Source organism: Eretmochelys imbricata, chromosome 6 (genome assembly GCF_965152235.1).
Source record: "Eretmochelys imbricata isolate rEreImb1 chromosome 6, rEreImb1.hap1, whole genome shotgun sequence".
NCBI classification, from domain to species: domain Eukaryota; kingdom Metazoa; phylum Chordata; order Testudines; family Cheloniidae; genus Eretmochelys; species Eretmochelys imbricata.
The window spans coordinates 41,150,262-41,176,252 of NC_135577.1; the positions used below are offsets into that span (position 1 = coordinate 41,150,262).

Here is a 25,991-nt window from a genome sequence, read left to right on the forward strand (position 1 = left end):
CTCCCTCCATGAAAGCAACGGCAGACAATCGTTTCACGCCTTTTTTCCTGGGTTACCCATGCAGACGCCATATCACAGAGCCCGCTCAGCTCACCGTCACCGTACATCTCCTGGGTGCTGCTGGCAGACACAGTACTGCATTGCTACACAGCAGCAGCTCCTTGTCTTCGCGGCAGATGGTACAGTAGGACTCTTAACTGTCGTACATCTCCTGGGTGCTCCTGGCAGACCTTGGTGAGGTCGATCGGGGCGTCTGGACAGACATGGCTATCCTCCTCTTAGAGCACCGAATGGGAGCCAGGTCATTCTCTTCTTTAAGTTTCGTCTCATGAAGATTCAATCCTGCCTGGAATATCATGCAAGCTGGAGGCTTCTGCCTCAGGCTGCTCTCCCAGCTGGCACCACTGCACAGTCGCACCTACCTCAGACTACCTCTTGCTCCCATGGCTCATGAAGCCTGGAGAGTAGTAAGGAGCAGTTTAACTACAGGCTGAGCAAGTGCAGAATGATGGTAGAATGTGCCTTTGGACCTTTAAAAGCTCGCTGGCGCTGTTTGCTGACTAGTCAGACCTCAGCACAACCAACATTTCCATTGTTATTGCTGCTTGCTGTGTGCTCTATAATATCTGTGAGAGTAAGGGAGAGATGTTTATGGTGGTGTGGGAGGTTGAGGCAAATCGCCTGGCATCCGATTTTGAGCAGCCAGACACCAGGGTGATTAGAAGAGCCCAGTAAGGCGCACTGCACATCAGAGAGGCTTTGAAAACCAGTTTCATGACTGGCCAGGCTTCGGTGTGGCAGTTGTGTGTGTTTCTCCTTGATGCAAACCCACCCACTTTGTTGATTTTGATTCCCTGTAAGCCAACCACCCTCCCCCCTTTGAAATAAAGTAACTATTGTTTTGAAACCATGCATTCTTTCTTTATTAATTAAAAAAAAAATGAGATAACGGACAAGGTAGCCCGGGTGGGGTGGGGGAGGAGGGAAGGACAAGGCCATATTGCTTATTGTAGCCACACTAAAAATCACTGTTTGAATGACAGCCTTCTGTTGCTTGGGCCATCCTCTGGAGTGGAGTGGCTGGGTGTCCAGAGCCTCCTCTCCGCGTTCTTGGGCTTCTGGGTGAGGAGGCTAGGGAACATGGGGAGGAGGGTAGGTGGTTATACAGTGGATGCAGCGGAGGTCTGTGCTCTTGTTGGCTTTCCTGTAGCTCCAACAGACGCTTCATCATGTCCGTTTACTCCCCCATTAGCCTCAGCATTGCGTCCTGCCTCCACTCTTTGTGCTCACTTAATTCTTTCCTGGCCTCTGCCACTGAATGCCTCCATGCATTAAGCTGTGCCCTATCAGTAAGGGAGGACTGCATGAGCTCAGAAAACATGTCATCGCGAGTGCATTTTTTTCATCTTCTAATCTACGATAACCTCAGGGACAGAGATGATAGGGGGAGCATAGAAACATTCTATGCTCTATGATTCTGTGGGGACTGCATGGTCATCTGTGCTGCTGAGTGCTGGTGAGTTCGCCACGCTGACCAAACAGGAAATGAAATCCAAAATTTTCTGGGGTTTTCCTGTGTACCTGGCTAGTGCATTGGAGTTCAAAGTGCTGTCCAGAGCGGTCACAATGGAGCACTCTGGGATAGCTCCTGGAGGCCAATTTGCATCCACACTATCCCAAATCGACCCAGCAAGGTCAATTTTAGCGCTACTCCCCTTGTCAGGGAGGAGTACAGAAGTCGATTTTAAGAGCCCTTTAGGTCGATGGAATGGGGTTGGTTGTATGGATGCAGTAATTTTTAAATCGACCTAACGCAGCTAAATTTGACTTAAGTCCATAGTGTAGACCAGGCCTGAGACTCTTTTTGTTGCCATGGTGGAGAGATCAAGGGGCCACGCCATATCCTCACAAAGGATCTCTAAGTGGATCTTGGGCTGCGTACTGTTCAAATACTTGAATGCTATAAGATATCAAACTTCCCCCTGCTGGGGGTCTTACAGTTCTCTCCACAGGGACACATGCTGCCTCCAGTTACAGTAAGTAACCTCCTCTTTGAGCTGTGATACAAACATGTATTCCACAACCCACTCTCCATCCCCTCTGCATCGGAGTCGATACTTTTGACATGTGGTGTGTAGGAACTGAGGGGGGTCATGGCGGCACTACCTCATCTAGCCAGGGAGGGGCTACAGCTACGAGGCATGAGTGCCGCTCCACCTACAGATACTCCTACACAAAATTCTATGGCTCCAGTGCACTAGGTGTGTGTATATCTGCATCACATCTCAAAGAACCACAGTTACAGGAAATAAGAGTTTCTTTTTGTACCTGCAATTTGCTTTTTCATCAAAGTTGTGTTATTTTTTGTTGATTATCTATTGTGGATCATCTACAAGGACTGAAAAAATGTCTGGAATAAGTATCATGGGGCTCGAGATTGCCCCTCCACATGGTTCTGAAGGATTCGATCCACTAGTATCGGGTTAACCAACATGCTAGCTCAGAAAAAATAAATTAGCAAGTGAAGAAAATTTTCCTTTCCAGCTTGACGTGGAAAAGTTGGGTTTAGTTCATACATTTGCTGCTGTTGTAGAACTGTGATAAAAGTAAAGCATTTACATTGTTTTGTGTACTATTAACTATATTCTGTTGTCAGAGGATATGAATAAAATTAATCCTACTGCGCTAATAATAAAATCAATCTTACTATGTTCTATTGTCAAAGTGTAGGAATAAAATTAATCCTACAGAGGCTAAAATATAGTATATGTTGTTTTAACATACCATTTTTAATTTTATCCACTATTGGCAATGAAGTTACAAGCAAGGACATTTACCATGGAAGAAGAAAAGGTACTGTGTGTAATTGCATTATTACTATAATTTATCGTTCAATGGAAAAATATGTGACAGGTGTGTTATAAAAATTTAAAATGTACATTACATGTGTTTTGAGTATAAACTATAAAAGATCATGTAGTAATAATAATAAACTATTATTATTTTTATAGCAGTAGTGCCTAGAGGGCCTATCTGAGATTAGGGTCCCAATGTGCTAGGTGCTGTACTAACATATAGTAAGAAAATATTAATATTGCATAATGCATATAAGTATACTAGTTTAACTGCACAAAATAAGTATTAAATTAAGCATAGAATGAAAAATGTTGATGGTTTTCATAAGGTTGACCTGGTTAAATTTTGATTTAATTGTAATTGCCTAAAATCCTCTTGTTTCAACTGGATAAAGTATTTTTCATCTCTGATCTTAAATAACTGTTAATGTGCACTCTTTTAAATGGTTGCTGAATTTGACCCCAGAGGTGGCTGAATTTTAATGATCAATACTGATCCCTATACAGTATATAGTTTACACTGTTTATAGTTGACCCCTATACAGTGTATAGTTTACAATATATAGTTGACACTCTTAAACTGAAATAAGTGTCTGTTTAAATTGGTTTTTACACCAATTTAAGTTAAACTGGAGTAACTTTCTCATGTAAACAGGCCCTCAGAACTTATCTACACACAAATTTGTACTGGTTTAACTAATAGTATGTTTTAAAACCAAGATAGTTAAACCAGTGCAAATTTGTGTGTAGACATTTTTATTTCAGTTTAGCTTCATCCTTTTTTACAGGATTAAGCAAAATCATAACAAATTCTTTAACTGAAACAAGAGTGTCTGTACATAAACTTGCACCAGTTTACCTAAATCAGTTAAAAATATGTTGAGAGTAAAGCAATGAGTGCCTTCAAACCTAATGGTTAACAGCATTCACTTGAGGGAGAGGAGAGCTCTTTTTAGGTTGTGCAGCATCTCTACACACTTCTAGGCATCATCTTGGTTGGTGTTTTCCAATTTTCTTTGACAGCTGTTGGTGAAGAGTCAAATTTTGCACTGATTTATACCATTTTCAACACCACCAAAATCAGTAATCACTTTGATTTGTACTAATGTAATTGCATGGATAAATTGACCCATCCTCTCTTAGCACAAAGGACAAATTCTGCACTAATATTGTATGCATTCCATTGAAGTAATTTTACTCATACAGGTGATTTTGGGAGATTGCATGAGATATAATTCAGCACATAATTTAACCAATAGCATTCTGGAAACTGAAAGAAAGAACAGACTAGAGTTGAACATGTTGTTCCAGGGACAAAGGCCCAGATCCTCAAAGGTATTTGGCCCCTTAATTACAATTGATTTCAATGGAAGCTGGGAGTCCAGATACCTTTGATCTGGGCAAACGTCTTTTGGCTTGATTCTGCACTCAAATCTGGAGCAACTCCACTGAAGTGTTTTAGAGTTTCACAGGGTAATTGAGATCAGAATCTGACACAATATGTTTGCTGATTGAGAAAACAGAAAAAGTTGTTTCTGAGAAGACCTTGGTCCAATGCATAGGTAAATGGCTCTACATTGTGCTGTTTTGGTATTTAATATCTTGGTTCAAAACTGAGATAATTCGTTAATCCTGCGTTTATGCCTCACATTTCTCTGCCATAAAGGAAATAATCCACTTGGAGTCCAAAGTTCCCGGGCTACTTGTAAGCAGGGAAAAATCACCATTGTGCTCTCTGTTTTAATCTCTTTTTAACAGATTTCTAAATACTCCAGATATTGACTTAGCTAAATGCTACATGATTGTTTTGCATGCAGATTGTTCTACATGGTCAAGAATCTATCACAGTAGAGTAGTGCTTTATATTCTTTACAATTGTGGTTGACAAGTTTTTGTCATAATGTGTTTGATTTTTCTAAATGCTAAAGTATGACTTCTGATTTAAAGGGCAAATATCAGCTTGCTATAGAAATAAAAGAAAAAGAAATTGATGGGCTGAAGAAAACATTAAAAACATCACAGGTAAATTAACTTTATTGTTAAATGCAGTACTCATATAGCTCTTTGTTAAGTGGAAAGCTTTTCTTTATTCTTTGTTTTTAAAGGGGGTCTTCTAGGAGCTCTTACTTTCTTTTTTTACTGTACAGGTGCACCTGACCTCCGAGCAGCCAGGTCAGCTGCTGCCTGAGTTTCCCTCGCCTGTCCACAGTCTTTCTTTATTTCTCAGGGCTTTTTAATTTAGTGCTTCCCTTCTAGGAGGACTTCTGGGGAAATAAGTCCTAATGAAGTATAAAACACTGTCCTTTGCTCTCTCTGGGACACAGCCATCCTCTTTCTTTGAAGTCTTCTCCTCTGGCTACAGAGAAGTGAAGGGTTTTTTTCCCCCACTCTCCGGAAGCCTTGGCAAGGCACCCCTAAACAGCTGCCCACAATGGTCCTCAAGATCATACTGCTACTTTTGCCCTTCACCTGGATTTGCCACAAGTTTACCATCTTCTCCACATAGTCCACAACTAACAAACATGTCTCACTCAAACTCTGACCCCTGCCTGACAAAGTCACTGATTTGCACTGTTTGAAATCAGATCAAGCTACACGTTTCAAGCTGTGAGTTATAGCATTTTATTTTGTCTTTATGGGGCATTGCATGGGTGCAGCTACGGTGGTGGCTGGCATGAGGGCAATCTCCAGTGTAGACAAGGCTTTTAAAAAATATTTATATTGGAAGGTAGCCCATGATAGCCTTGTTCTTAAAGACAAAGAAAATGACATACGTTCTGAGATTGGTTGACTTAGAGAGTAGGAGTAGGGAATGTTTAGTTTAAGGAAGGAGAGAATTTCTGACAGTGGAATGTGTTGCCAAATTTCAAGTTTTGTCAGCTCCTAATTATTTTCCTACTTTTGGCTGAGTAGGCTAGTCATTTATTCTGCTCTGGGCAAGAAGGTAGTTATACTTCAGATGCTCACTTTGCAATTTCAGATTAACTGGAAGAAGAATTTTCAATAAGACTGGTGACATTTGTCTTGCTAATTGTGCTAGAATACCTTCTGCGAAGCCTGGGATTTTGACATTTCTGAAAGTGATTGTTACAAGTCAGCTGCAATATGACTTGAACTCCAGTACTGGTAGCATCAGGCTCTTGCTCTCACTTTTTCTGGGACTCAATTAATAAAGAATTAAAGGAGGATAATATAATTAATGTCAATCAACATGGGTTTATGGAAAATAGAGCCTGTCAAATTAATTTGATATCTTTTTTTGATGAGATTACAAATTTGGCTGATAAAAGTAATAGTATTGATACTTAGACTTCTGTAGGGCATTTTACCTGGTACTGTACGGCATTTTGATTAAAAAGTTAGAATGATATAAAATTAACATGGCACACATTAAATGGATTAAAAGCTGGCTAACTGATAGCTCTCAAAATGTAATTGTAAACGGTGAATCATCATCAAAAGGGTGTCTTTCTAGTGGGGTCTTGCAGGGATCAGTCCTTGGCCCTATGCTATTTAACATTTTTATTAATTGGAGAGGGTTCAGAGAAGAGCCATGAAAATAACTAAAGGATTAGAAAACATTCCTTACAGTGATAGACTCAGAGAACTCAATCTATTTATCTTAACAAAGAGAAGGTTAAGGGGTGACTTGATGAGAGTTTATAAGTACCTACATAAGGAACAAATATTTAATAATGGACTCTTCAATCTAGCAAAGAAAGGTATAACATGATGCAATGGTTGGAAGTTGAAGCTAGGCAAATTCAGGCTGGAAATAAGGCATACATTTTTAACATGAAGAATAATTAACCATTGGAACAATTTACCGAGAGCCCTGGTGGATTCTCCATCACTGACTAATTTTAAATCAATTGGATGTTTTTCTAAAAGATCTGCTCTTGGAATTATTTTGGGAAAGTTCTATGGCTTGTATTGTACAGGAGTTCAGACTAGATTATCACAATAGCCCCTTCTGGCCTTGCAACCTATGAATGAATCTATGAATTTATTATAACATTTTTGAAAGATTGATGGTAGTGCTGCTTCTCGTTTCTCTTTCAAAATCACTTTGGAAAATCTCTTTCCATTACTAATAAGTCAGCATAATAAATTTAACTTTGGATATATTTTTTTAAAACTGAAGAGATGACATAAACTTCATTTGGTCACCTGTCTTCTAAATCAGAAGGTATTAGGAAGGGCAATCATTTCACTGGTGTTGGCATGAACTAATATTGGCAAATGAATCTTGAGATGGTGACACTGGCACTAATATGCCATCATCATAGCTTTGAACACTGCTGACATTCCTCTGGACAGTGATTTTTGGGTAGATCCCTGCTGCCATATATGCACAAGTAACATCCCATCATGTAAGTAGTTAAACACATTCTGATTAGTGCTGGCATGGGTAAATGGTATTATTTATGGATAGACACCCAGATTCTTGGTATTATGGCTCAACTTTATCATAAGTACAACATCTCATGCTATTTTTATATGTGAAATTATGGCACTGAAGGTTGGGCACACAGATTTCTTGGCTAGCTACTATGGCTTTGGCTAGGTCTACACTACAGACCTTATAGCAGCACAGCTGTACTGCTACAGCTGCGCCGCTGTAAGATGTCCCATGTAGCTGTCCTAGGCCGACGGGAGAGAGCTTTCCTGTCAGCATAATTAAACCACCCCCAACAAGTGGCGGTACCTATGTCGGTGGGAGAGTGTCTCCCACTGACATAATGCTGTCCACACCGGTGCTTTTGTTGGTAAAACTTATGTTGGTCAAGGGGTTGTTTGTCACACTACTGACTGGCAAAAGTTTTATCAACGAAAGTGCTAGTGTAGACATAGCCTTAGTTTTAAGTTTTCCTTTTTCTAAAAGAGTCTCACATTTGCAAGTATTTATAGTGTTACTGGAGAATGGATGCCTGGATTCTTTCAGTTGATGTTGTGATTTACCCTCAAAAGTTGTTTATATTATTTCTATTTAACTTAAATCAATTAGCTAAAATGTGGTCAAATCTCTGGATCTGAATGAAACTCCAAATCAGATTCCAAATACTCTCTTTATTCTGTCTCATTGCATACTGTCCTTTTGGAGGGAAAAAAAATAATTAAATTCTTATCAATAAACTCTTAAAGGAGGGAGGAAAAGTCTAAAATTCTAGTTTGAGTTGATATTTGTTCTTGTTCCCCCTCTATCTGGCCCTGATTCAGCAGCGCATTTAAGCATGTGATGAAGGAAGAATTACTCTAAATCAGCAATTTTCAAACTATGGGGCCAGCCCTCCCAAGGGAGGTGTGGGACTGTGTCAAAGAAGGTGCCAGCTCTGTGCTTTGCTGTTAAAGAGCTCTTGCTGTCAGCCCCAGGTAGCTCCATTCCCTAGACCAGGAGGCAGCCTAGGCTCAGGCTTTCATTCTCCCCATGATCTTTCACCTGGAGGTGGTGGGGCTCTGGCTGTCAGCCCTGGGGTATCAGCAGCAGCGCAGAGGTAAGAGTGACAATGGGGCACCCTTACTTCTGTGCTGTTGCTGGCGCAGTGCTGCCTTCAGAGCTGGATGCCTAGCCAGCCAGCAGCCACTGCTCTCTACTCTGCCTTCAGAGCTGGGTGGTCGTATATGTAGTTTGGGGGAGAGCATAAACGACTACTATAGACACAAAGAAGTGCCTGATCAAATAAGTTTGAGAACCACTGATCTAAATGATGTAGACAGATTTTTTTTCAGTTGCCATAATTGGGAAAACAGTAATTTATAATTGCTGTAGGTGTTTTCATGGTTCATCCTAATGTTTAAGTAGCATTTCTTGTATTACCATAAAGGTCATATATGAAACATTTAATAACTTAGTATGTTACTCATCATAAAGGTCATATATGAAACATTAATAATTTATTACTGTTTTTCAAGAACTTTAAATTGTTTATATTAGAATTTCTTTTCTAGCAATGCGTAATTGGATCTAAGGTTATTGATATTGTATTACATATGCTGTTCTTCTTAACTTTACTGCATAGAGTGGTATCTTTGGGTGTCATACTCTACACATTTAATCATCTGGTTAATGTTGAAAATATTTTAAAAGTAAAAGAAATTCCTCCACATGGCTAGCCTTCCAAGGATTTGTTTTTCTTGTTCAAACCATGACATAGAACAGGTGGTGTATAGTGTAGCTCATGGTCTGCTGACCATGATACATGGACAGCAAGTGTAATAATGGTTCTCGTGGCTTTCCTTAAGTAAGATAAACTGAAATAAAAAATATTTCATAGGATGTTAAGAATTTGATTTAAATTTATCAACGCAAGTATATTCAGAGTTGAGGTTGAACCTCCTTAACCCAGCCTATTATACCTAGATATAACAGTGCATAGGGCTCAATCTCTGTATTTGGCATGTTCTGCAGTGCGCAGGGCTTAAGGGAACAGGAAGTCACAACTGTGTCTGTAAGCCACCTTTTTGTTGCCCTGACCCGGGACCCATTTCAGCTCCTGGCATGAGTTAGAGCAGCCTCAGCTGCCCCCAGGCAGATTCAAGAATTAAAGAAAGAGAGGGGAAAGACAGGAAGATACAATGCAGTGTGGGAGGATGATGGAGAACAAAGGAGACAGCTGGTGTGTGTGTGTGTGGGGGGAAGGAACAGAGTGGGTAAACCAGAGAATTAGGGAAAGATAGAGTAAAGAGACAAAGCAAGAGGAAAAAGGGAAAGAATGGAGAAGGAATTTCCAAAGTCAGCTGTGGGATCCTCAGTATGAATTCTTAAATACTATAGGTCTGCATTCTTTTCTTTAAAGTAAAATTTCTGCTCAGGATTATAATTTTTCACTCTTAGTTTTTAAATCACTTTCTTAAATTGTCAGAATTGCACCTTAAATTGATTCATTGTTCTCTAGGCTTCCTTGTAAAAAATGTGTTTTTTCCAGAAGGTCTACATAAACAAGACTCTTGGTTATTATATTTTTTCTTTAGTCTTCTCTGTATCCCTGATTGTATTTGAGGGTCACCTCTTATTTGCAGCCATCACTTGAGACTGCATGTTGTGGCCAGCCACCATAATTGTGCCCATGATGGCAAACTTAATTGGCTCTGAGGATTGTTGTTGAATGAAATTAGGTACTTCTTTCCCAACGGGCTGAACTCATTTCCTTTGCAACATTACCAGATGGAGATATTGGAAATTTAACACTGATCTTTCACATGCTGGTCTGGGTTCATCAATACCAAGGTGATAGGTGTCTTATTAATACGTTAGTTAGATAGACAAGGCACTATAGAACACTACCAGCTGAACTGAAACTTGAATGCAAAATTTTAGTGCAAAGCAAGCTTTTATATTCAAGTGATAAATCTCTCATAATATGAATTAAAAATTGAAACAATGTCAGTCTCTTAACAACAGAAACACTAGTGAATGCCTCTGTTTATGCTTACCAACGTTGAAGGATTACATGTACAAGTGTACAAGATTCAAGAATTGCAACTAAAGTTCCAGTTATTGATTTTATGGATGGTAATCTTTGAGATCTAAAGTCTCCAAGATCTTCAAGGTCTAAAGTTAGTTGGTAAATCACACACTATTGCAAAGTTTTTGTATATCCAAAAACAGTATTTAATTTTTAGGATTGTACATTCATATATTCAAAGGTCCAGGATAGTGGCTATATACCTAAACATTTTATCACTTCTGCAAATGATAATAATATGTGCTGGCAGTATAATGATGCTATAGTTAAAGGTATTAAAATATCACTAACATTTGTATGTTCTATGAGATAAAAGATAAGAGATCAAATGTTTCTAATCTTACTCAGGGATTACTTGACTCAAGAGTCTCATTGACACTGGTACTCTGCAGTGGATATTACTGGAGTGGAAAGTATTACATTAATGACTTCAAATGGGAATTTTTCATTAATAAGAAATGCAAGAGTTGTACTAAAATGTCTTTATTTTTCAGGCATTGATAATAGCTATTTATCTATTTGTTCTCAGTAGAGAACAGGTTCTAAATTCCTCTAGGACTCTGAGATTACTCCAATTTCTACTTCTTCTTTCTCCCCTGTTTCTTGCAAAGGCCCTACATGAAGGCGATCTTCCCTCTAGTGAAAGTTGGTTATAGCTCCCTCCAAAGTTTATGCGGATGGTGGAGGAGAAATGTATATCACTTTTTAGCACTCCTACCACCTGTTGACTTATGAATAAAGTATGGTGGGCAGCACCTAAACTTGGATCCCCTCATTTTAATGTAATACATAAAGATTTTCTCCTACTTCTTTTGAAGTCAATAGGAATTTTGCCATTGCCTTAGCTGAAAATTGGACTGAGATCTAATTTATTTATAATAAAATGTGGTGTAAAACAACTATATTAAAGTAATTACAAACCAAAGAAAGTTTCACAGGCACCAGTAGTTGACATTTTCACATTTGGTCACCAAACCTGGTCTTTAATTCTGGTAAATATATAAAAAAATTTACTAATAAAATATTGTGTTGATTTATATTATGTTAAACATTATTAAAATAAAATGTATGTCATAATACACATTTGTGCTCTTTTACATTAATTTGTTTGCATTAGAATTTCACTGATTTATTTTGCATTCTTTAGATATTTAAATAAGTGTATGTTATAATCTTAGTCTTACAATAAAAGAACCAAAAATGGAACCAAAAAAAGGTATTACTTCATTGGGGTGAACAAAATCTTCAATACACATTGAAAATATAAACAAAATATTTAATATGTATGCATTCTTCAGTAAAGATTGGTAAAAAAAAAATGATACTGTAACATTAACTGTATAGCTTTTTTGTATTTTTACAGATTTCAAAATACACTTTACAGAAGAAATTGAATGAAATGGTAAGAAACTGAAAAAGCTGTAGGTGACTATAGAAGAAAGAGGCCAAGAATTTTTACAGTGACAAATTGATGACAGATAGGGAGGGTTGTAATGAAAATACTGACAGAATTTTAGAAATAAGCTATGAAAAGTAACTATTTGTTAGGACCTAACTAAAAGAAAGAGGTCACATCATCTTGTTATACATAAAATACTTCAAATTTTTTCCTCTTCTTCTTACTATATTCTGACAATTGCAGAATTGTTTATAAAAACCTTTAATTTAATATTGGGAATAATTTTTTCTAAAATTGAAATATTCCTTAGTTTGTAGAGGATATGTGGTTTGTTAACTTTTGCTTATTAGAGCCAGGGAAGATTCCTTTTACAGAACATAAAAAGAATAACGATATTACATTATCCTTAAAATTATAAGGCATGGCCTGGAGTTGGTTGCATTAGGATGGGATAGTCAGGGACAATGATATGTCTAAAAGTTAATATGTTAGCAAAAAGGATATGACATTTGCGGGGGTTTTAGAGTTATTTTTTAATATTAATTAGATTTGATCCAAGGAGACAAAAATTAGAGGAGAGGCAACTTACTCCCTTTGACATTGAATATAAATTCATATAGAGTGACAGTTTAGTCACTCTGACTCCTGTTGTGTGTTTTAGGAAGTGAAAGAGCGAGCTGCAGAAACATTGCTAAGCTTGATTGAATAGAAGCTGTGAAAATTCTGTTGCTGCTCAACTGGAAAGAATAAAGATAATATTGTCAGACCATTATAAACTGTGATTTTAATTAAGAAGCTCAAAAACTAGAGTCCAGTTTAGCTTTAAGTACCATGACATTTGTACTGAAAGTCATCTTCAACGCTACAGTGGTTTTACACAAAATGTGATGAAATTGAATAATGTGTCCTTTGACCTGGGAGATAAGGCTACAAGTTAAAGATCAAAGGCAACATAAAGTGTGTTTTGTCTTATTTCACTTTTAACTTGCATTTGTTGTTAAACAAGTATTTGTTATCTGAAAAATGTTAAAATATACAACATTACTGAATTTATATTTATATCCCTTCAAGTACTGTCTTTTACTGAGCTGCCATGTTCCATCTTCCACATGAAAGGGAATAATATTTAAATTACAACACTTTTTGTATGCAAACTAGAGGTGTATGTACGCCTGTTAATGAAATGTTGCTTATTTATATATCCCTGTATTTTATTTTATTTTTTGTGTGTGTGTGTGTGTATATATATATATTTAAAACTCATAATCATTAAATAATTGTCTTCAGATGCCTTGGAAACACTCAAACACTACAGTGCTGATACACTGTAAGAACCTAGATGAATAAATAGGTACTCTTAATAATTTCCTAGAAATATGTGGGAAAACATGTTAGAAACCCCTTTTTTGGACATGTTCCTACTTTCTGTAATTCATATTCTCTTAGCTCTATTCATAATAGGTGCTCAGAATCTATGTTGATAGGGGTCAGATAAGGAGGGAGATAGAAGTTCCATTATCTTATCTAGCTGTGTAGCAATGCAATAATGCATTTTAGATTGGGTCAAGTTCTGACAGCTTTACTCCCTGAGTAGTCCTGTTGAAATCAAAGAGATTCTGAGAGAATAAAGATGATAGATTTGTAGCCATTGTGAGTGATAGTGGCCAGTCTAGGGACTTTGAGATTGTGACGTAGAAAATAGATAAACAAAAAAATTCCAAGGCATTAGTTATTTGATGCTAATTTATATGCCAGGTTATTTCGTTCTCTATATTTCTGTTAAAGAAGGGTCAAATTCTGCCCTGGCTAGTGCATTGAAAATTAGCAGAAACAATGCCTAATTCATATTCTGTACCTTAGAAAACCTGCCAGCCAGGATAGCAACATTTGCTTCTGCTGGGGACTGGATGTGCCGTCTTGGGCTTGTGCACTCTTTTAACCTGTAAAACAGCAATCTTCACACATTCTGTCCACACCATACATAATCACGTTGTGCAATCAAGTTTTCTGTGGGAATCAAGGTTGCTGTGGGTTGTTATCCATTTATGAGACTGTCATATAAATTACGTTAGAATTTTTAACCAACCGGGCAAAATTTTTGGTTTTGTATTTGAAAAAGATTTTAGAAAAACAAATATTAATAGAAAATTTTAATGTCATCCTTTTTCATTCCCTCCTGTTTCAATGAAAACAAAGGCCCCGATTTCCCAGTGTAGTATCCTAGTTTTTATACCTGTGGATTCTAGTCCGTGGGAGGATCAAGACAGTATAAGGGATGATAGTGTAGGCTTGGTGAAAGTGGCTTCTGTGCCATGCCTTCTCCCTGTAGCTGACATAGATCCAAGAGGGCATGATTGAGGAAAGAGGTCATGGCCACGTCTTCCCCTTAACCCTGCTGATCCTTAGCAGCCATTATCAGTCCCTTGGCAGTTAATGTAACTTAGAGTGTTCTGATGCTGGATTGGCACAGAATAGACTCAGGGTGAGCTTTTTATCATCTTTTTGACTCCTCCCCAGCCTGCACTGTGTTATCCTCAAATATAGCTGAGGATCGGGCTAAAGTTTTTAGGTTTTTCCCCCTCTCAAACTTTTCCCAATAGTATCTGAAACGTTATGCTATGCATGAGAACCAAGGAGCGATATTATATGAAAAGTAATCAGTCTAGTTTCACTCTCTCTAAGTTGAGCATTATGAAAACAGTAAACACTCTAATTTGCGAAAAATAAATTATATTTCATAAACTGTTTTATTCTTAATAATCTAAAATATTAGGGACACATAAGGAATTTTTATATGAACATGATTTTTATCTTGGCAGTCTCAACATTTTTAGTAATTCATCCACAACTGTTCGTGGCTGAAAAACAATAAAACTTGTTCTGGACTGCATTAATTTTTTTTTTAAAGATTGACTTTAGGGGGAAAAAATTTGTAGGAAATATTTGATGTGCCAAATTTTCCTGCTTTGATTTACAGATTTTGATAGCTCTCTGTGCATAATTTCCACATCATCGTGCCTCAAGTCTCCTGCAGTAATAACTTCTCTGTCTCCCTGGTACTCTCAATTCCCAATTACCACCTTCAGCCTCACTGCATATATCTGACTACTAGTGTCTCCAGTCCCAGCATATCCCTCAGATGTGAACACTTCATCTTGTGTCTTCCCTGCAGCAAGCTACCTGGCCCTGAGCCATTTCTCTGGACTAATTCCACCAAGAAAATCGCTCTGTTTCAGCAAACAACATGGCCACAACCAATTCCACTCCCCATCCCAGATTGTCTTTATTTCAGGTGAAGGGCACTGTAGTCATCTTTCCACATGGAGTGTCAGACTGAAGAAGTAAGATTCCATGGCTTCCCACTCTAATAGGAACAGACTTCTGTGAAAGCTCCAGGATCAGACCCTCTCTCTCCTATAGACTCCTTCCAGATTTCCTCTATTTTGTTCCCAACAATTATTTTAGGGGAGGGATGTTAGGGCCTGAGTGGAAGACTGTTTTACATCCCTGCCGGGAAGGATGTTAAGGAAGTGGCAAACCAGTCTGCTTACCTTTACTGGGAATGAAGCCAGGAGTGTGGCTTTTCCACCAGAACTCATGTTTGGGCCAGACTTTGAGGGACAGCAGGCCAGTCTCTTTCTCCCTTGGCAAGAACATGGGGAAATAGCAAAATAGCACGTTCTTCCTAGCCGAACATCTGTTCAGAATATGTGAAGGCAATGACATTCCATTTCCCCACTGAGAAAGATATAGGGGGACTGGCATGTTGACCTATCATGAGGAAAGAAGGTGACAAAACAGTAAGATAAAATATTGCCAAGTTAAAAAACAAAATTCAAAAAATTTGCAGATCTTGGGGGGGAAAAAACAGAAGATTGGGAGAAATTTCCTTCAGATTTTGCCATAATTCTTCAAAGTATGATATTGTCAAAGCTTGGGATTCTTAATACACACACGGTTTTGTAACATTTTAAATATGATGCATGTATTGTAATGCATTTTTACTAAAGTAAGCCGGGGGTTAAAAATAGTTCCTGCACTATAGGGTCAATTTGCCCTACATTGTATCTCATTTAATATGAAAATTAATCAAATCTTTAAGAGTAATGGAAATTACCTGCATCGGGAGGAGAACATACCAATGTATACATTTATATATAGGTCTATTTAAGGTTTTGACACACACAGAGATTACAGAAAAGAAATTCAATTTAAATTGACATGGCTCTTAGCTTATCACGCTGTGCCTGGCTACTTCAGAGCACAAGACCTAGAGGCAAGACGAAAAGATAAGCATGGGTTACTTAATGCCAGGCCACAAATAAAGAAACAAAGACCAGGAAATTATCTGGTGGTTATACAGGTCATGGGTTTATTGAATAAGTAACTGAATCAAATGAACCAAACCTAAACCTTGACAGGAAATCCCTCATGGGTGTGGGTAACTCCACCGTTACTGAAATTTCTGAGCTGTCTGATGCCATGGAAAGACACTATGGGTGTTTCTGAACTGGCCACAAGTGGTTCCATCCCTGGGACTGATTTGCCATGTTCCAGTTATGGCCCAATATAGTGTGTCTGGCATTGAAGCGTTACTCTGTGGTATACTTCTTTCAAGCCACCTTGGTGTAGCTGAGGTGGCATATCACCTAAAGCATGATAGAGGGAAATAGTTGGATTATCAGCAACGATTGCCTACCTTAGAGGCTTCTAGGCTCCTTCTACCATCATCTGCCTGGAGCAGAAGAAAAATTTGCACTTCATGTGAGAGTAATAGAATAAACATGTCTGAACCACTGTCAGAAGAAAAAGTAATAATCAAGTGTCGTCATTAACTTTCTTTTCTTATTTTTGTTGGTTTCATTCACATCCCTAGCATTACCTAAATGCAGTTATTTGGATGGTTTTTCTGTGCTGATATAAGTAAAGGATTGGAAAAGAGAGAAGAATTATATGCAAAAAGAAAAGGAGTACTTGTGGCACCTTAGAGACTAACCAATTTATTTGAGCATGAGCTTTCGTGAGCTACAGCTCACTTCATCAGATGCATACCGTGGAAACTCCACGGTATGCATCTGATGAAGTGAGCTGTAGCTCACGAAAGCTCATGCTCAAATAAATTGGTTAGTCTCTAAGGTGCCACAAGTACTCCTTTTCTTTTTGCGAATACAGACTAACACGGCTGTTACTCTGAAAAGAATTATATGAAAATTCATAGGTTGAATAGCTGGAAGTGATTTTATAAGTGGTTGCTGTTTCTTTATCTGTGCTTCCATTACAACTTTCAATTTGCTGTATTGAGTTTAATTTTATTGTCTTATACAACATGAAAAATTTGTATTATATATATCTTATTTTGCTAGTCTTATGCTGGCCATTTCTTTTGATTACCATCAAATTTCATCATCTTCTGATGCTTGGACATATATTGAATTTGTTAGCCTGCAGGAAGGGAACACCACAGAAGTCAAGCATGTTGGGCAAAATTCATCCCTATGTAGCTCCACTGAAGTTACATACAGGAATGAATTTGGCCCAACCTGTTTGATTTCTGTGTTATTCCCTAGTAGCTTAACAAATGCAATGTATGTCCAAGTAAATTAATGGAGTTACACAGGGATGAATTTGCCTCTGTATTTTTAAAGGAAATTAAGAGGAAAATTGAGCACATTTAATAGTTTAAAAAAAAAAACTAACAAAAAACAACAACAAAACAAACAAAAATAAAACCCACAACAAACCAAACCAGAACAAACCAGAAGAAAGACTAAAATCTGAAGTGAAGAAAGGGATAATAAGTAGTTTTACATCTGCATTACGATAAATGAGTGATGTGTCACCTAGAATACTGTTCATTTCTGGCCACCATATCACAGAAAAAATTATGTTTTCAGTATTGTTGTAGGTGTGTTGGTTCCAGGATATTAGAAAGGCAAGGTGGGTGAGGTAATATCTTTTATTGGACCAATTTCTGTTGGTAAAAGAGTAAAGCTTTTGAGCTACTCAGAGCTCTTCAGGTCTAGCAAAGGTACTCAGTGTCACAGCTAACTACAAGGTGGAACAGATTGTTTAGCTTAAGTAGTTAACACGTGTTATAAGAGTCCATTCAAGGTGAAGTGGGCTGTTAACACCTCTGCAGTCATAGGTCTAAAAAAGAGGGGGCCAGTGGGTTACAGATGTTGTAAAAAGCCATAAATACAGTTTCTTTACACCATGATTTTTAGCAGCTAGCAAAGTTGTGAAGCTTACATTCAGTGTGTTAACTATTTATGCAAACAATCTTTTCCACCTTGTATTTATCTGTGAAATGCTGAGTACTTTTCCCAGACGTGAAGAAGAGCTCTGTATAGCTCGAAAGCTTGTCTTGTTCACAAACAGAAGTTGGTTCAATAAAAGGGATATAATCCCTCATCTTTCAGGGCATAAAACAACCATTGATTGGCAGTGGTTAGAAAGAAACTTCCCCTATGAATGACTTATTCCATAATTGTCCATGAATCTGATACTGATTTGCATTTGTGTTCCAATATTTTTAACCTGTTTGAGCCTAACTTTTGTTTTTGAGAGGTGACTTACATTTTAGATGCTTCCTTTAGAATACAGAAACTTTTAAAATCCCTAGCTACTGTTTAGTAGTAAATGGTGAGCTTTTGTTTTTAGCAAATAATACATTGAAATTATTTTATTTAGATAATTAAAATATACTATTCTTCTTTAAATCTCTTTGCAGTTCCATTTGATTCAGAATACTGTTGGTTGAGTATGATGCTTTGATTTATCTGTCTGATAATAGTTGAAAGTTTGGCCAGCACATTTATAATTGCTAGAATTGCTCATTAAACTGATACTTGATTCCTGTTTCCAACAGGATCAAAAACTACAATTGCACATAATGGCAAAGGAGGAACATCATAAGAAACTGAATGAAGTTGAGAAATGCTATGCTACTATCACATGTCAATTTGGAATGATAAAAGGGGCTCATGAGAAATTAGAGCAGAATGGTAAATCTTTCTTTAATGTAGTCCTACAGTAGTTATTTTTGTAGTGTTTTTTCCTTCTTCAATGAGTGTTTTAACATTTTAGAGGTTAATCCTGTCTTCTCCATGGCATTAGAGGACCATGCCTAGGTGGAACTGATGAGTTTCTGTGATGGACAGGAGGGAGAAGAATTTCTGAACCCTGTACCTAGGTCCAGTGCCTCTAGTTATCTGTTTCATGGGTGCTTCCTGTATCCCAGTGAGCAAAGATCATAGACGTCAGTCCTACAAAGAGCTTAAAGGTATCTTGCAGAGTGCTGAGTGCCCTTACCTGTGATTGACATCACTGAGGGTGAAATCCGGGCTCCACTGGAATCAGTGAGGGTTTTGCCTTTGACTTCGGTGGGGTCAAGATTTCACCCTGAGAGTTGAAGCCATTCAGCACCTTTCAGGAAACCTCATCAGGACCTCGCAGAATCTAGCCCTTAGAATAATTGGGAAGCCAGACTACTTTTTTCCCTCCTTGAGGGGATGAGGGGTTTGCTGCCACCTTCCAGCCATCAACAATCTCAATTGACAGTCTCCAACTCTGATTCATGTTTTAAATTAAATACATTGTCAATTGTATAGAAATAGAAAATAATAAAACAGGAAAAATAAATAGAACTAGATGAACAACATCATCTAGCACTCTCTTTTTTTAAATACTGCATAAATAGATACTCAAGTATAACAAGTCTGTACCAAACACTCATTCCCATATCTGTGCTTAAATTCTACAAAACTATTTGTGAATCTGTTGGTATATGACAAAATTGCACCAAGTATTTATGTATGCTTACATAAGTTTTGCACCAAATATGTTTTTCTTCCATAAAATAATACCAAAATTAAAACCTATAGCTCAAATATTTAAAAGTTTGTGCAATTTTGCACCCACAGATCTTCTGTAGAAAAAAAAAACCCTGTTATATGCATATAAGTCATGAATTTATATGTGACCACACCATTTCATGGACACAACCCTGACTTGCATGTATATATTTAGTGTTTTGTACATCCTTTTTGGCTGCATGCAAACATGTGCACAGATCTTTGAACATTCAGTCTGTATATGTATATGTAAATACACATATGGAATATAAAAAAGTTGTAAAAAAGAAAGGAAAAAATCCAAGCATTATATGTCAAAAAAGGCTTGTCTAAGTGAGGTTAAATAATTTTTCAAAACCTTAAGCTAACTAGCTTTTTATATTTAGATAAGAATAAATTGGTGGCCTGTTCTGTGAATATTCTTGGCATTTTAGTGGCTGGAGTTATTCCTCATGCTCATGTCTTCTGAAATACAGTTGTGCTTAATATATAAAACAAAAGAAAATATTGCTGTTCTTTCTTTTTATTTATCATGGAAAAGTCCTGTTTACTCTTTGTCCTATGCAGAAAATGTTTTTTTGTGATTTTTATGGAAAAATAAGATTAGCTTTCTGTATTTACATAATTTGGAATATGTATAAATATATTTTATTATGCAAAGTATTTGCAAAGTAAACCGCTGGAAAAGATTAAATATAACAGCAATATAAGTGCTTCTGTTCAACAAGAACATGAGCTATTCACCATAGTAACTACAGTGTATCTCTTACTGAAGACAAATTAATTTTATACTGTGGTATGTAACAGCCATATTAAGCATGTAGATCACTTGTAAATTCTGAATATGAATCTACAGTGAATGGAAAAGTCACAGGAATCAATATATTAAATAAACCTCTAATTTCTAACCTACTGTTTTCCTGGGATTAAAAATTGTGTTTATGAAAACAATTTGTAGACTTTGAAAATGTTGAAGTTAAAAATTGGTGCTTCATGTAGTTGTATAGTAGAAATGCCCCTCTTTCTAATGGGATCCAGCACTTTTAACTCTGGCTTTATTTATTGTTATTATTTGTTTCAATCTACCAGGCTTTAAAACCATGAAGGTGAAATCCTGGCTCCACTGAAGTCAGTGGGAGTTTTGTCATAGACTTCAGTTGGACAGAATTTCACCTATGATATTTTATGTATTGGAAAGTTGTCTTGGGACATTTTAAGAAGTGTGTTACATTTTGTAATGCACATATTTAATTTGAAAATCTCTCTCATAATACTATTACTGAGGCTATTATAAGCCTGATCACATTATAAACCCAACTTTCAAATATTCCACCTGAAATTGACAAGCTGTAAATGCCTGAGCGGGGGGGTGGGGGATTAAAAAGGAGTAGGCACTGGATGGCGTAGACCTGTGCTACCCAATTTTGGAATGGGAGGTTTTGAAGAGGTAAAAAGAGGGCGCACGAAAGGAAGAGCATGGAATAAGGGATGAAGAGAAAGAACAGGAGATCAAGGTGAATGGATAGGGATAGAGGAGACTGAGAAATACAGAGACTGGGGAACATGTACAGTTTTCTAGATGTAGTATTTTAAACACTTTTAGAGTGAAATTCTGGCTCCATTGAAATCAATGGCAAAACTTTCATTGACCTCAATAGGGCCAGGATTTCACTCAAAGTTTTCAATGTAGATAAAAGTAGATTTTATGTCTCCTCTATTGCCTTTCTACTGTCCATTACCTCCATATTCCATCTAGGTATAATTGCCCCTACAGATCCTATGGATTTGCTAAACTCTGTGGAAGGGAAGCCGCATTTTGATGGGTCTCATAAATTATGTAGAGCCTGCTTCCTCACCTTATAGATAATCTGATTTAAACTTTTGATGATAATAAAAAGTAACAGAAAAGCACAAACATCATCATTGGTTAAAATGTTAAGGTTGAAAATTAATTAAAATCCAGCTAATACCCACAATTATATTACACTTTTCTTACAAAAATTCTACCCCTCTGTAAAAACCTAAAGGTTTGAGCTGTACCAGGATAATATAAATCAGCCTAATCCTAACTGAGTATTTTAGGCATTACTACAGTAAAACTAAATAATTGAGACACTTGCAACCTTCTCTTTTTTTCACAGAGTTTGTTAATGAAGTTATGTATATATTACAGTGTATATAACCACATGAAATTTTAATTTAAAGGCATGTTTTGAGGATGTTTTTGATTTCTTTTTCATTAAAGTGCTGGAAGCACTACAACTTAATAAGAAACTGGCATCAGTGAATAAAAGACAAGAGTCTGAAATAGATAATCTAAAGGAGGTAAGTTCAGTATGTATTTTCCATATGTTTAGTTGGGTTTCTTTGAGGGCCTTCAGTAGAAGTAGTAAGAATAATAACATACAAATTGTAGCGCTATTCTTCATAATGGCTAAGTGGCTAGGATTGGCTCTCAGGATACCTGGGTTCAGTTCCTGGCTCTGTCACTACTTTGCTGGGTCACCTTGTGCAGTCACATCCCTCTCTGTGTCTCAGTTCCCCATCTGTAAAATGAGGATAATGCTACTGACCTCCTTTATAAAGTGCTTTGAAATCTGTGGATGAAAAGCACTATATAAAAGGTAGGTATTATGTTAATAATATATGCTCCCCTTCCTGTGTAAAAAATATGTGGGAGGAAAGCTCATTAAATGTTGGGCAGCTCTGAGGAGTTCCTGGCATATAGGAACTGTCATTGATCTTCACTCATCCCAATTTCTTCCTTGCCAATAACTGGTAGGATGGCTTTCTCCTTTGCTCTGTTGCCATTGCCTCTCCCACCCCATAGAGAGAAGCAATAGATGGTACTTTTCAGAGTAGCCAGAAGGAGATAAAACAGTGATTTTTAACCTTTTTTCATTCTTGGACCCCTAAAAGTTTCAAATGGAAATCTTACATAGTCTGCAAATCCCACTTTGAAAGCCACAGCCTTTTGCAGACCGCTTAGACATACTCTGTGGCCTCCCTTCCCAGTTGAAAACCATTGAGATAGAGTATGGCAGTGGTTCTTGCTCTGGAGTCTGGGACTCCCTGGGGGGGCCGTGAGCAGATTTCAGGGGGTCCACCAAGCAGGGCCAGCATTAGACTTGCTGGACCTAGGGTAGAGAGCTGAAGCCCCACCGCAAGGGACTGAAACCCCTAGGGCTGCAGCTGAAGCCTGAGCAATATAGCGTCACTGGGGCCCCAGGCAATTGCCCTGCTTATGCTGGCCCTGGCTTTTATATGCAGAAAATCAGTTCTTGGGCACAAGTGGGCCATGGAGTTTTTATAGCATGTTGGTGGGGCCTCAGAAAGAAAAAGGTTGAGAACCCCTGGCATATGGGGAATGGGCAAAAGAGCACCTATGCCTATAAAAGAAGTCTGGTAGCCTGGGAGAAAAAAAAAACATTGCAGCATCACTAAAATAAATGGAGAGCTTTGGGACACGTGTAACCATGGTGAATGGGGGGCACAAGACGTGTGGACAGTGAGGCTACCCCGCCACTGAGCTCCCTCCTGTCCCTCACATATGCAGAACTATAGTAGTTGCCGGACATCTCTTTGGATTTTCCCTTTCTCCTAAGCAGGTGAGTGAGGCAAGCTAAAAGGATCAATGTGTGTGTCAGGAGGGGCAGTTCTCTCTTTGCGTCTAGCAGCCAATTAAAGGGAGACAGGAGAAAAGCAAAGGCAACCCCTGCAATGGTCATCTAATTTCATCTCAGTCCATAATGCCACCTTATTCTTGCCTCCTCCTCCCCACTTCCTTTTATTTGAAGGGAGATCCAACAATGTTTTCCCCTTGATCATCAGGCTCCCAGAAAGCTTGGAAGAGAACCAGTTCACTGCTCCACTCCCAATCTCCTTTGGGTTTCTGTTGCACTGATATCTTCAGACAGATGACTTTGTGGTCCTGCTCCCGCTGTTGCTACATGAAACTACCTGTTCAGGAGTCTTGAGACTACTACTTGCAATAGGGAAAATTAGTTGTTTAGGAGAGGGATTCAGTTACCATTTAAGTTTGTTTTAAGCTGATCAAAATTGGACATTTACTCACTGTGACTCTTGCATTTCTGAAAAGTGAGGTTGATGAGTACAGCAATGCTTTAAAATTCTACCTGCACCTAGTATTGTTTTTCAGTTTTTAATAGAATACACAGCTTCTCATTGTTGAGGTTCATTGGGGTATGATGCCTTTCAAAATCTAGTCCAGAAATCAATTATACCCTGAGATAGACAGTTTAATTAATTAAGACCCTTTTTCATCTGTTTCTTTCAATCTCAAGCATGTTGCCTATTGCAGACATTTATTTTGTGCTCACAGTTTTAATAACAGCAAAGATAAATCACTAATTAAATCTAATTTATTTTTAGTTGCATACTAGAGTATAAGGCACACCTTGAGTATTCAAAAATACCAAGTTCCAAAATGACTGTTCGATCCAAAAGGTCAGAGCTATGTCTATTGTTAAAATCATACTTAGAAACTTAATGATAAAGCACAACGTTGTCAAATTACTCAAAAGGGTGTGCAAATTATGAAGCGGTTTTATAGCTTTTAGAAAAGGCTTTAGTCCAAATCCGTTATTCAAATGATAATAGCATTATACCAAAAATCCACTCCCCAAAAGTAAATGGTTTTGAAAAACAAAACTAAAATGCGGGATTTGTTTTAAAATGGTTAATCTCAACAGTGTGTTCCTCTTCAGAACAAATATAACTATGTGATGCATTTTGACCACAGAAGTCTTAATATTTGAGAAATGAATTTTAGTCTATGTAGAATGGTTCACATTCTCAGGCAGGATCAAAAATTGTATGGAGTCCACGAAAAATGGCTTTTGCATAACTGAGAGGCATACACTGGAACTGGGGTCTGATCCTGCACTACGTCCAGATTAAGGCTTCATGATAAACCTCAAAATTCCAGAAATGTGTGAACGTAATAGTAAATTGGATTAGTTATTTTGGTTAAAGGAAAAACCCAGAACAATTTTATGAAATAATTATTAGGACTTTTTAATATGTGAAGGCAAGAAAATTGTACACTGCATCCAGCAACACAATCTTTCACTAAGATTTTTTTCCTTCAGGATTTATTCTTGAGCTTTAGGGGTAAAAATATTTTCTTTTAATTTATATATAAGCAAAAAAAAAAAGTCTCCTTTCCTCCTTTGACTACCATGACATGCTTTTATAAAGTGTCTTGGTTTTCTTGTAAACGTCTAATTGGACCTTCACTCTTCAAATGCTTCCTCCACATTTAACACTGGTGAGAGAACTACACTGCGAGTTAACCCTCTGCCTGTTGTTGTTCAAGCAGGAGCCTCATCACCTTCTTGCATATAGTGATGGAAGTGCCATATGCCACAATACAGGCAGGATGTTTACCCATTTTTTAAACAGTTTTACAAGTAGAAAACATCATATAAAATAATTGAGAGTAAGCTGAGTTCCTAAACAAAAAGGATTTGGAAAATTCACAGTAGTCATAGAATGTGGTGTGTCAAAGCTGTGTATATAAGAAATTGCTGTTCTGAGAAAAATATACTGAAATTCATGCCTGAGTTATTTTGTTACTTTTTAAAAAACCTCCCTGATCCCAAAAAACTCAGTAAGTTATTCGGTGTTTGCTGCTTTTTATCCAAACCTTTAAGAGGCTGTTTTCTTGATAATTTGTTATGTTTCTAGACAATTTTGGAGAATTCATCACAATTTCTAGTTTTGACATTTCATCAAAATGTTGAAATTCAGTAAAAAAAAGAATTTTCAATAAAAAATGTTGCAAAAATTATATCCAAAATTTGATCGGCTCTGCCATTTAGCAGCTTGATTGCTTGTCCACCATTTCTGGTGAGCAAGCAAGTTATACAGTGGTTTACACTGCATTGCTGCTTTACAACTGTGTGGGAGGCTTCTCAGTTCTGACTACAGACTGGAAATATGGGTCATGTGAAAAGGGAGAGGTGTCAGGACTAAATCATAAATGTTCTGGGCCTGATTCATTTTGCTCATGGTCAGTTCGTGCCAGCCTAGCCAGTGCAAAGTGACCACAAAGTGAACCCCTTTGTAGAATAGCTCCACTGTAGTATAGGGTGCATCTGCAGAAAACACAAAGCAGACGGGAACCCCCATCACAGTAAAGCATATTTGGAACAAGCTGGGATCAAGAAGGGGTGTATCCTGCACCCTGGCTATTACCAATAGCTACAAGGCCCAAAAGGGTCCTTACATCCAGGGTACAACTCACATGGCTGACCTAACTAGCATTGGGCTGATCTTGCCTGTGACGGCTCCAGGATCTGAGGGATACAAGTTGTCCATCCCCCTTAGTCCCTGAACCAGCCTCAGTGCTGGAGCAGGAATAAATTTACTACTCTGTGTGCTCTACTCTCAGTGG

General features: G+C 37.7%; 1 protein-coding gene across 1 annotated transcript in view; it reads left to right on the forward strand.

The window, feature by feature from the left end:
• Window positions 1-25,991, forward strand: part of CCDC73 (coiled-coil domain containing 73) — a 136,711-nt gene that overhangs the window by 51,985 nt on the left and 58,735 nt on the right. Inside the window, exons 4-8 of the mRNA XM_077819960.1 lie at window positions 2,818-2,853; window positions 4,803-4,877; window positions 11,685-11,723; window positions 18,589-18,724; window positions 21,819-21,898. Of these exons, the coding sequence (XP_077676086.1) occupies window positions 2,818-2,853; window positions 4,803-4,877; window positions 11,685-11,723; window positions 18,589-18,724; window positions 21,819-21,898 (366 nt within the window). The remainder of the gene's footprint in view (window positions 1-2,817; window positions 2,854-4,802; window positions 4,878-11,684; window positions 11,724-18,588; window positions 18,725-21,818; window positions 21,899-25,991) is intronic.